Consider the following 13649-nt stretch of genomic DNA (forward strand, 5'->3'; position numbering starts at 1 on the left):
ATAAGAGAAAACCCAGGGTTAAAGCACTTTCGAAAAATCATACTGCGTTATTGAAATTCATTCGTTAACTCGCTTATATTGGTTGTTGATTCATAGGGTTAATTGTGTGATCATGGTCTCCCAACCTCTAATCTTTTACCTAAGTTGAACCTTACAACTACATCATTGAGCGGGGATGTATAGTCCACTTAAGTTCTTTAAGCTATCATCCTACGTATGAATCAAGTAAGGTATCTAAGTACATCCCTGTCCTAGACACTAATTTGAATTCCTTCTTTCATAAAAGAATAGAAACCATACTTTGTTCATCTCCATGTTCTATCCCCTATTCCCTCCCCTGAGATCAAAAGGTAGATGATTGATATATTTTTCGAGTGATCAATCTATCAAATAGTTAAATCAAAGATGAACACACAAGCAATAATGATAAACAAAGTTAAATAAACTTAATTCAAAACAATAGTACTCTTGCTCTTGTCTTTAACCCCAAAAAGAGGGAGTTTAGTCATGCATAGTCATAATTGTAATCACAAAATGATAATTAACGACTAAGGACATGAATTAACTAAATTAAATTAATAAAAAACTAAAATTTGAAGTTTTAGCAGCCCCTTAATCCTACTAGACGTCCAAATATATGTAAAAACTTTTACAATGTTGTACTTATAGCCTAAGGTAAGCCAAAGCCGTGTAGGAGTTGGAACCAAACAATTTGTGAGCACGGGAGTGGAGGGGGCGCCGCCCTAGGTAGAGCACCTATCCAGCCACGGCACTGTGGGATCTATAGCCCCGCTATGGCTAGGGTGCCATGGGCTCATTGCCTCAACCCACTGGAATTTGCTTCTGCGATTTTGGTTTATTATTGTTCATCCCATCTTAGTTCTTTGTCTTGTGGTGTCTTTACCATAGATTTCCAGCCTTTATATCATCAATATATCACCATATTCAGCTCAAAAAGCTTTCTAAATAATCACACACCACTATTTAGACACAATCATAACACAATATCCATGACGATGAATCAAAACAAGAGCTAAGACTAGGCTAATTAGCATTGCTCTTTAACTTTATGTTCCGGCTCTTAACTTAATAAAATTGAACTTTGCACATTATGAACAAGTTATTCCACACATAATTACACATTAAAACAATTTGTAACACATTAAACACAATAGAATCCAATGGGATCAACTAAACAAGCACCTAGCTCAAGCTAGTAGTGCTAGTTTCCACGATTGAACTCTAAATGACTCATTTAAGTACAAACTTGTTTGGAATTCACTTTGAACATTGTAAACAAATACTTTAACACTTATATGCACATTTATCTCATTATTAACCCATATAGTACACGAATCATCCTCAAAACAACGCTAAAGAGACTAGAATAGTGACATTAGAATGCATAAATACACTCAACATCACCACCCTACACTTAAAACCTAGTTCGTCCTCGAACAACTCTTTACTCCAAGCATAATAGGTTGAGGAGACTCTACACTTCTACTACATGGAAGACACTCAATCTAGTACTATAATAACTAAACAGAATGCAAGTTCCTTCACTAAGCATGTTATTTACACCATTGAGAGCTCATGACAACTACTCCAAAACATCCTAGCCTCAAGAATTGACTCACTTAGTTGGAAAACTCATGCATATTATACAATCAAGGACATCATACAAATCACCCACATTCATCAAATATGTGCCCCTCACAATAAGAGAGTTACCCATAATCACTCACAATTAATCAATTTATAACATGATGGGTACAAGAATCAAATTACACTCACTCTCACAAGGAATTCACAATTTACACACATTGAACCATAGGCTTGCCCTTAGTGTAGATCTCAACTAATATCATAATGTTAGAATCAATTCGGTCTTTTATGGATTGTAATGTAGGCTAGGGACAGGTAGGAACTATTTTGGATAAATAGTGACTATCTTCCCTAAGCGCTTTAATACATCACTTTATACAATGAAAACAACTCTCCAATAACTAAATTACACCATTTTTGTCTACCACATTCATTTGTTTTTCACCCCATCTTATTAAACTCATTTACATACACTATGGTGGGAGTATTTTATGCACAACTCATTCAATTTGAACAAATTTTTATTTTTTTCATTACTTAACTCCCTCCTATGACACATTACAATTCTGTTTGCACACCAATAACTATCACTTTAGGGGCTTCAATTTCACCTTTTTCTTCTTTAATTTCACACTTCTTACTTACTTAATTTTTCATTAAAGCGCCTAGGAGATTTGGATCAAATTTAAGGGCTATCAAAGAAAAGTATTAGGATACATATGAGGCTGCCAAAGAAAAAAGCTAAAGTCTCAATGGGGCTTACTAGGATTAAGCACAAAGGGTAGGTCAAATAGAAGTCATAAAACAAGGCTATCAAACAAATACCTGTATCATCTTCTAAACCCACATTCTTTATTTCACTATGCACACATATGGGGTGTAATGCCCAAATATTTGATCCCGATATGTCACACGGTGCTTAAGACTACGAGTAGCCTTAAGCTAACCCTATCTGCATACTATTGAGCCTAAATCTTATAATGATGGAAATATAGACATAATAGTCATACTGAATGTAGAAACTATCTATAATATCTGAAAATAATCTTAACATAATCTCTGAAACATCAAAGCTGAATAATCTTTATCAAAACTAGTAGTCTGTCAAGCCTTTACAACTAATACTAGAGAGTCACTGGGACAAACCCTCAGCTAACTCGAACTGTCGAAAAGAAAGTGCTAAATCTCATAAACTGATAAATTGAAAATCTAAATGAATAAGTCCCCAAACTATGAGAACTCACCAACTTTGGATATAGATGGAGATGCTTGAACTACTCATGTTACTGATATGAGCACCTGAACCTACATTATGAGATAATGTAGCACATAGACGATTATGTGGATCAGTACTTTGAGGATGTTCTGAGTATATGGGGGTGATATGCATAAGTAAAACATCATCTCATAATCATCATTTATAAAACAATTCATGCTAAATGTAACTGACTCACATAAGCTGGAATATCTGAAATACTGAAATATTTAGTAATAAGAAGCAAAACATACTTTATGAATCTTGTGAGCCATAATATTTAGTTCTAAAAGTTATACTTTTATTCTCCCTTTAAATCATTCTGTCTAAGTAGAGAAGGACTCACTACTGAATCTAAAATCTGAAATCTAAAATCTAAAATTTGTAGCTATTATCTTTTATATAAGGTATAATCTGAGTAAAACTTGTGAGCCTTTACAATTAGTTTTCTAAAAGCTTTTTTGTTCTTCCTTTACTATTAAGGAGAATATTTTATCTTAAAATCATTGATGTTAGGCTTTTAAATTTTTAAGAAAAACTATTCTGCAAGGGAGGTTCTCTTCACCGACATAAACCATGCGAGCTACATGGAGCCCAACGTTTTGTCCTCCTAAGGAAGAAACCTCATGTTGGGGAGAGGTGTCATACTCTTTCCAGGGAGTATAACCTCAGCTTAAGTGATCACAACTTTGCCCACTATGGACACTTAATCTCAATCCTGTGGTGGAACATAGTTCTAGGGCATGAGATCTTGGAATCATACCCAACTCAATGCTAAATACTTCTCCCTTTAATTTGCTACGCTCATCTCATTGGAAATCCACGTTAAAACTCACATAAGGGTTTATTATTAAACTAGTTATGCATTTATCTGAATCAATCTGTAAAATGAAGCTATTTTTCTTTCTGAAATCTGTAATAAATCTGTAAAGTGGATTCCAAAACTAATTTGGGGATCAAAAGATCAAAACTTTATTATAAATCTGATATAATCATCTCATAAGATGCTTAAAGCATTATTTTTCTCAAAATCTCAACATATGAATTTAGGGCTTAAAACCCATGTATCAAACTCATATCAAAATATCATAATAATCATGCTTGATAATGAAAACAATGATAATTCATCTCAAAATCTGGAAATTACTTCAATAAGCATGAAAATATGAAAATAAGCATGCAATTCAACTTATAATTCACTTGAAATCTCATAATCTTTTAAATGGAAACATTGGGTATGAACCCTAATTTCAAATTCATGGGAAATCATATAAAATCATATAACTTTGAAATTTAAACAAGTTTTGGGCACAAGGATAAAACAAGATCCTTGTTCATTAACCTCACATACCTTGTTGGATGATTAGATGGAGAAACCTTGAATTTTGGATTCCTATTGAGTTCTTAGTGATAGGTTCTTGATTACCTTGTCTTGGGAATCCTCAATTTTAAGCTTTCTTAGAGAATCTATGGAGAATTTGGATTTCTTGGAGAAGGAGTTTTGGAGCTTTAGGATTTTTCTTTTGAAGAGAATGAGGAATAATGAGCACGAAGTGCTTTGAGTATGAAAAATCTTGCATTTTGGACGAATTGGGAGCTTGGAAAAAGTCCAAAATAACCTCTTTGAACTCCTAAATAAAGCTGGAAAAATGTATTAGGGGTCCCTATTAAATGGGCCACCGCAATGCGCCAATATCGCGGCGGCTCACTGGAATCGGACGATTAGGAAATTGGGGGCCTCCACGATATGGAGCTATCGCGTTGTCCCATGGGATTTTTAAAATTGGGACCTGGAATTTCAACGCGACATACCACCATCATGGTGCCTTATAGGAATGCCATTTTGTCCTTCAGCGCAATGCGCCACTACAGCATTAGACTACTGAAAATTGACAAATGGGAAAATGGACCTCTTCGCAATTCGCCAATATTGTGGAGGTCTACTAGAAAATAACAATTATAAATTTAACCATCTCCGCGACACAGTGACTGCCCAGGTGGCACACTATCAACTAAAAAATGTCTTAACTCCTTCACCAAGTGTCGGAATTGGGCGAATTTGGTATCAATGGAAAGCTTATTCAATTTCCCACACAATGGGAAGTATAAATCTAAATAATTCCACACGAATTAAATATTCTTCAATTTGAAAGTTATCCCTTAACATTCTAAGGATGAATTTAAGCTAAGAAGAGTATGGCGTATTACAATATCTCCCCCTTGGGAACATTCATCAGCGAATGTGGCTAATTAAGCTGAAAAATACTGAGGGATCTAAAGGTATAAGCTATCATGCACAACTAAAATGAACTGAATGTCTGAATCTCAAATATAATGAGCTACTGAACTATCTGTAAGTGCATGAATTCTTATGAAAATAACTATATAGCTGAATCTTAGAATAGGAAAAGACTGAATGAAGGAAAACTATTACCTTCAGCTGAATCTGAATTTATGGAGAAGAGATGAGGATACTTGGTATGCATGTCTGCTTCTATTTCCCAAGTAGCTACCTCAACGGACTGATTTCACCATAGAACTTTGACCAAGGAAACTTTTTTGTTCCTTAGTCTACAAATCTGATGATCAAGAATCTCTACTGGGACTTCTTCATATGAAAGGCTATTCTGAATATCTATATTTTCTAGAGGAACTACAATAGTTGAATCATCCATGCACTTCTTCAACAAAGACATATGAAATACTAGATGAACTGAGGATAAATCTGGGGATAGCTTAAGCTCATACGCCACCTTCCCAACATGACTCAAAATATATAAGGGACCTACATAACGAGGACTAAGTTTCCCCTTCTTACCAAATCTCTTTACCCCTCTCATGGGTGAAACTTTCAAATACACAAGATCATCAACCTCAAACTCAAAATCTCTTCTTCTTACGTCTGTATAGGATTTCTGATGACTCTGGGCTGCTTTTAATCTCTCTCTAATTAACTAAAATTTCTCCATAGCTTCAAATACCATGTCTGGCCCAATCAAAGCGGCCTCACCCACTTCAAAGGAACCAACCGGTGATCTATATCTCTGCCCATAAAGAGCCTCAAATGGAGTCATCTGACTACTAGCATGATAACTGTTATTATAGGCGAACTCAATCCATGGCAAATGCTCATCCCAACTATCTTTGAAATCAAGAACATAAGCTCTCAACATATCCTCTAAGGTCTAGAAGGTCCTCTCTGCCTGACCATCTGTCTTCAGATGAAAATCTAAACTAAGATGAACTTAGGTACCAAGACCCTTCTGAAAAGCTCTCCAGCACTGAGAGGTAAACTGAGTACCCCTATATGAGATGAAGGACAAAGGAAATCGATCCAATCTAACCATCTCTTGGACATACAACTTACCATATTCTTCAGTTGTATAGAATGTGTGAATTGGCAAAAAATATGCTGACTTAGTCAATCTATCTATAATAACACAAATCAAATCATGATGATGACACGAATAGGGTAAACTAGTCACAAAATCCATATTCACCTCTTTCCACTTCCAAGCGGGGATACCAAACTCTTGCAACGTACCACTAGGTCTTTGGTGCTCTGCCTTAACCTGTTGACAAGTTGCACACTTGGCTATAAAATCTGCTATATCTCTCTTTATACCACTCCACCAATAGATTTCCCACAAGCTATGGTATATCTTGGTAGTACCTGGATGAATAAAATAACGCGCACCATGCGCTTTTGCCATGATCCACTGCCTCAAATCATTAACACAAGGCCCAAGCAATCTACTTTGGTATCTCAACACGCCATTTTCCCCTTGGGAGAAAACCTCTACCTTTTGGTCTTTAACCAACTACTTTAATCTGACCAATCTAGATCCATGTCTTGATTCTCCTTCACTTCCAAAACTAGGAAAGATTCAGAACTACTCTAAATCCAAACATTCCCCTCGGTTGAGTCAACCAACCTAACACCTAATCTATCCAAATGGTGAACTTCTCAGGATAACTCTTTCTTATCATTCTCCATATGAGAAACACTGCCCATAGACAATCTACTAAGGGTGTCTGCCACTACATAGGCCTTGCCTGGATGATATAACACGCTCATATCATAATCCTTCAATAATTCCAACCACATTCTCTGATGAAGATTCAACTCCCTCTGAGTAAACACGTACTACAAGCTTTTGTGATCCGTAAACATATCAACGTGCACACCATACAGGAACTGTCTCTATATTTTCAAAGAAAACACCACAATAGCTAATTCAATATCATGGGTTGGGTAATTATTTTCATGAGGCTTAAGTTGTCTAGAGGTATAGGCTATGACCTTACCTCTCTGCATCAACACACAACACAAACCAACTCTGGAGGTGTCACAATACACCACAAAACCCTCCGTACCATCGGGTAATGTTAGGACTGGGGCTAAAGTGAGTCGAGTCTTCAACTCTTGAAAACTCTTCTAGGTGGAATCTGACCACTGGAACTTAACTTTCTTTTGAGTTAATCTAGACATAGGATACGCAATATATGAGAAATCCTCAATAAAACGTCTATAATAAAAATCTAAACCTAAGAAACTCCTAATGTCTGATGGAGAGATAGGTCTAGGCCATTTCTTATGGCTTCTATCTTTTGGGGATCCACTCTAATGCCATTAGTGGAAATAATGTGACTGAGAAAGGTTACTAATCTTATCCAAAATTCACACATGCCAAATTTGGTGAACAATTTATGATCTCTAAAAATTTGCAACACAATTCTAAGATGATCTACAAGATCATCCTCACTATGAGAGTAGATAATAATATCATCGATAAACACTATGACGAATATGTCCAGATACTATTTGAGAACTCTATTCATCATGTCCATGAAGGATGTTGGGGCATTGGTTAGCCTGAAGGACATGACTAGAAACTCAAAATGGTCATAACGAGTTCTGAAGGCTATTTTTAAAATATCACACTCCCTTACATTAAGCTGATGATAGCCGGATCAAAGGTCTATCTTTGAGAAATAACTGGCACCTTGGAGTTGGTCAAATAAGTCATCAATTCTAGGTAGAAGATATTTGTTTTTGATAGTAAATTTATTCAACTGGTGATAATCAATTCACATACGTAAAGAACCATCTTTCTTTTGCACGAATAGGAAAGGAGCACCCATTGGTAATTTTATTTGCCCTATTCTTGATTGCAGGGAACATAAGAATTCAATGAGTAATCATAGTAGAGCAATGAATCATAGTCATGAATTCAGCAGTTGGTTTGAACAGAAAGTTAAAAATGTTGAAGTATCTCATCATTTAAAATGGCTAGCTAAGGGGACCAATTTGGTGGCAAAGAAATGTAGCGCATATTTCATCAATGGATATCAATTTTATACAAAAGCCCGGGATGCCCCATGCAAGATTCAAAAGTCTGGAGTGACTTTATCAGCAACAAGGATAGTTTTCCTAGTGCTAGGGATTAAAATCCCATAGATGGAGATGTGGTTTAATATGGAGTTATTCGAGATATCCTTTAGATTGATTACTATGGTAATTTTAATATTGTATTATTTAGATGTGATTGGTATTAGAATGAAGTAGATGAGTATGGGTTGACCCGGGTATACTTCAATAAGTTATTTTGTAAAGATGATTCTTTTATGTTGGCATCACAAGTTTATCAAGTTTTTTATGTTGTGAATCCAATTGAGAAAGATGTTTCTTATGCAAGGAATAAAGTCCCCATAGATTTGTATGATCTAGAGGGAGAGAATTGCCCTAATATAAGAGAAACATTTTGGAGGAAGCCTAATAATGACATTGGTACCTCAACTAGATTAGATGAGGGTAACTTTAGATGGTCAAGAGAAGATGGAGCCATTGTTGTTGTTGATATTCCATCTACTGAAGAACATTCAGAAGATATAGTTGTAGAAACATCGGAAGAGAAGAATGAGTTTGATGGTACTGATTGGGATTGAATAGAGGCAGATGATTAGAAAAATAAATTCATTTGAATATATTCTCATTATTATTTTCATGTTTTGTGAGTGTTAATTTCCTTGTGCATACGTATCTTATATTCATGCTTGTTTATATCATTTTAATCATTTTCATTTATAAATTTATTCTTAAATAGTACAATTTTGCAGAATTGTCAAATTTTGATTGAAAGGAATATACTAAATCATTGAAAAGGATCGTGGTCTCATTGGTAAATCCCCCCCCCCTCAAATTTTTATTGTAAAACCATCTTTAGTTTCTATTAGTTCATCTGTTCTTTCGTCTTTGGCCACTTTCTAATTTTTTTCTACTTCACTTGATTTAGCATTTTTTTAACCTACTAATTGCTGACAATTTCTTGAAAGGTGTTGTTCATATTTTAAATTGTCTGGAATAATTATTTAAAGAAAATCGAGGGCACATTTAGGAGATTCGAGGTAAGTAAGGTTGATGTATGCATTTGAAGCATTTGGTATTTGTTATTGTTGTTGAGTTGTTCATTTTTATGGTAATTCTGAATATTTCTTAGCGTTGTTTATGTTTTACAATTCTATTTTTGTAGAGCTGGTCATTTTTATGCTAATTGTTAATAGGATAAGTTAGAACATTTTTGAATAAGTTAGAATCCCCTGATTGGACACCTTGCATAAGCCAGTGCATTGCCATTCTTATGTTATTCTTATATGGTCATTGTAAGTTTACAATAAAGCTATTCTTTACTTGAGCCGAGGGTCTATGGAAAATAGATTCTCTACCATCACAGGGTAGGAGTAGGGTTGCGTACATGCCTCCCCAAACCCCACCTTGTATGTTGTTGTTATTGGGTACTGAAGTTCTTAAAATTTAACTAGATGAACATGGAAAATGGAAAAGTTAGTGAATAAGGGGAAAGTATAGGAATTTTTTAGGAAATTGACTTTTGGCGCACCTTTGAATCTCAAAAAGTTATTTCTGGTTTTAGATCTATATAATTGTGTGATCATCGTTAAATCATGATGAAATTTATTTGCCATGTTTGATGAGAATAACAAGAATCCTGAGCTGGAGAAATATTTTAGAGTGTTTTTCCCCAACAAGCAGCCCAAATATCCACTCAACTTTGGGTCTTCTGATAGATTTTTGGACATTTCTATTGAAAATAATAATGCAAACTCAACTTCTCTCAAAAGTGACATCTGATAAGATGCTTTAAAATAACTATTGCATGGTTGGAAGATATAGTAATAATAAAATAATATGTTCTCTATGCAATAGCCTTGTTATGAGACACTACCTGCTCTCTGTTGGTCCTCATGGATTGTTAACTAGAGACAAAAGTGCATACATAACATAAATAATTGAGTGATGATTCTAAAATGATAAATGGAAGTAGTGATGTTTAAATTTTCTTTTCTTTAGTATGTTATAGTTTGTAAATCCATCTGTATTGAACTGGGCCATACTCTCATTGAAGAGGATGTGTGAGAATCTGGTTTGAAAGAGCATTAGGTGGATTTACGGAATTGTCAGTGGTCTGAAGATTTGAAGTTCCTGCACTCTGTACACTTTTTGTAGCTCTTTTCTTTGCCTTTGAACTTGAGCATAAGAAGCTTCCCACTATTATCTAAAGTCATTCACTTTCAGTATCAGGCTTTTAAGGGGTTTTTGGCACAGTTCAAAGCATGAATGTTCCAACAAAGATAGTTCCAGGAAAGACATTATCAAAATCATCATCTGGGGTTGTCCTAAAACCATCCAAATCACCAAACAAGACTCAATCTTTAACTGATTCTGCAAAAAATCCAGCAAACGAAAGTGCCAAAAAAGTCAGTATAGAAGTAAACAGATCAAAATCAAGAAATAAAAGTGTTTGTTTTCAATTAAATAGAGTTGGTGTTGTTGCAGCTGAGCCTAAAACTCCTATAAAATCGCCTGTTGTGGCAAAGGCTTGACATTCTGGTAGCATTACACCTTTTCACAGAGCTGAGAAATACAGCAAATGTAGATTTTATAGGTTAGAAACATCAAGTTTTTGTCTTTCTCAGATCAAATTAGCTTAAGTTGTTGGAAAACACACTATTTCTGCTGTTTTTTTTTTCGAATGGCTCTTGAATCCAAAGCTGAGGTTAGTGCTTCCCTCTCTTTTATTCTAGGAATTTAGGGTAACATGATTTAACGATGATCACACAATTATATAGATCTAAAACCAGCCAAACTTTTTGAGATTCCATCTACTCATACAGTTGTAGTTCTAATTGTATTAGTAGTTAATTTGAGAAATGCCTTATCTGCTAATTTTGTTGATGACATTTAAGGGAGACAAAGATGTGCTCTTGAGGGCTAGGTGTACTCTTTGTGAGTATACTGAATGGATTGAAATACCTTTTCCAGATTTATAATGCCTCTCTTTTTGGATCTGAATAGCTAGCTCCTCAATGCGTGTTGCATTTCGAATATTTGAAATGTATTTGAGCTTACTTGCAAATTGTTGTTTCTTTATAGTTAGCAATTTACAAAAAATAAAAATTGCATACTAATAAGACTATTAGTATGTTTTATTAGCATGTTTTGTCCAAAATGAAATAAGAAACAATGTTTATTGGTGGTTGTTATCTGGAATTACGATACTTAGCCTATTTTATATATTTTTGAACATTTAGATCAGAGTTGAACAATCATGAATCACCAGAAAGTTAAGAGCTTTGTTTCAGCTGGATCACTAGCAGCATTACAAAACAAATAGATACAAGAACAAAAGAAGAAGAATACATGCTATGTAAATGCAAAAGAAAATCATCATAAGTAGAAAGAGAAGTCAAACAACGTTTCAATTAGATCCCAAATACAGGAACAAGTGAAACAGGTGATTCAGGATCCTATCTTACCTGTAGCACTAATAGAAGAGCAAGTGTACCAAAAATTATCAGATTACTCCATTTGTGCATCACAACCATCACTCGAACAAGTGCATCAAGATCAATCACAACTTTCTAATTTTGAAGCAAATGAACAATCTGGAGAAGGCAAGAATACATAAATTTTAGTTTATACTATTTTAAAAATTATTTGCATTCCAGTAATTTTGTTGTTCGTATTATTGTAGGCCCTTCAATTAACAAAAAAAAAGGCGCTACACAAATGGCAGCAGTACATGGAAGAACTGAGCGTCAATTAATAGTGCTAAATGAGTTGAATCATCCTATTGGTCTTACTAAAGCAGTGATCACCGAGTTTAGCAGTTTTCTTGGAACTTTGGCAAGGAATGGGACATTTTGTCCTCTTAATCTTAGTTGGGCAAAGTTGAAGACAATAATGATATGTAGAGCTATATCCAGGTTCAAAGTTATCACTATTATGATTTCTAGTTCAAATTATTTCACGGTTTTTGCATTAACCAAATTGTACCAAATTACAAGACAAATATGACATTCTCGAAAATGGAAAAAATGGGCTATAAATAACATTGATTCTACTTTTAGAGGGCACAAGTCCAGGTTTAAGAAAGACCGGTATTATGCCTACCCCAATGATGAAATTCGATTGGCAAATAGTCCTAAAACTATTTCAGAACCTATATTTGCAGATTTGCTTCAGTATTGGAACGCCAAAGAAGCTAAGGTATGATATGAATACGTACAGTTATTACTTTGTTCCATAATCACTACTTCAATTTATTTTTTAAAACTTATCTGTACCAATTATCTTACAAGATAAGTCTAATGCTAACTAAATGAATTGAAAAATATGGAAGTATCCTCACACTATTGGCAAAACAAGTTTTGCTCTAATCCGCGAGGTTTGGTGTTCTTTTATATTGTTACTATGAACTTGTTGACTTTAAATTTTTTAATGTTGACTTACGTGTAACTAGGAAGAAAAAAGGAAAATTCTGATCCTGTATCAAATAAGGAATTCTTTGTGGATACTAGAAGAAGGAAATCTGGACGAGTGTACAAGGATTCATCTGAAGATATTACAAATAAAATAGTATGAAATTTTCTAATTCAAAATTGATCAAGATCATTTTTTCTTTATTAAATATTGAAACAACTCAATTTACTTGCTCGTTTTGAATCTGACTTGTAGGTTGAAATGGAGAGAGTAGAAAATCAAGAAAGTGAATATGGTAGCCAATCAGTTGATGCATTCACAACAGTTATGGGTCCTGATCATCCAGGTCGAGTAAGACTATTCAGATGCGGGGTGACCAAGTCTCTTTTAAAACAAAAAGAAAATGAATCTGGACCCTCTTCAAATATTATTGCAGATGAATTGGTGAAAAAGAGAATGGATGAACTAGAAGAGAGGATACAACAAAGAATGTAGGATCAAAGAGATACTATTGAACGAGATGTTACAATGAACATCATTGCACATTTGCAATGTCAAAATCCAGTATTAACCCTTGATCCTAATATGATAAGATTCAATGCTCATTCGTCAAGGGAAGAGGCTGCTATTCAACAAATCAATCTTTCATTTATTGGGAGTAACAATCAAGGTCTGTCTTTTTCTTCTCGCCCTTTCTTCTTCTTCTTCTTTTTTTGTAGCATTAGAATTTGTCTATTTTGAAGGAAGACTGTGGGATTTAAGCTATGAAATTATAGGACCTTGCATGTCAAACATAGATCCATCTCTCTCTAAATGAAACCTTTATAGATTTAATACCTATAATATTCATTGAGAAAAGAATAAACTGAACTGAAACACATCAAGAGAGAGGAGATAGTTAAAAAAAGGAAAAAAAACAATATGGAAAAAAGAAATAGCTAGGTAGTCCAGAAAGTGGCTAGTATGTTCATTTGTGGTAAGTTTCTATGCTTACCCTTATTAGGA

At 34.6% G+C, this 13649-nt stretch overlaps 1 protein-coding gene across 1 annotated transcript; it reads left to right on the top strand.

Annotated features, from left to right (window-relative positions):
* Positions 1-8491: 8491 nt before the first annotated feature.
* LOC124897929 lies at positions 8492-13139 on the top strand. Its single transcript, XM_047411552.1, has 4 exons — positions 8492-8795; positions 11917-12148; positions 12293-12431; positions 12900-13139. The coding sequence occupies exons 1-4, from the start codon at positions 8492-8494 to the stop codon at positions 13137-13139; spliced, it is 915 nt and encodes a 304-aa protein (XP_047267508.1).
* The last annotated feature ends 510 nt before the right edge of the window (positions 13140-13649 follow it).

This window comes from Capsicum annuum, chromosome 1, assembly GCF_002878395.1.
Source record: "Capsicum annuum cultivar UCD-10X-F1 chromosome 1, UCD10Xv1.1, whole genome shotgun sequence".
Classification (NCBI taxonomy): Eukaryota; Viridiplantae; Streptophyta; class Magnoliopsida; order Solanales; family Solanaceae; genus Capsicum; species Capsicum annuum.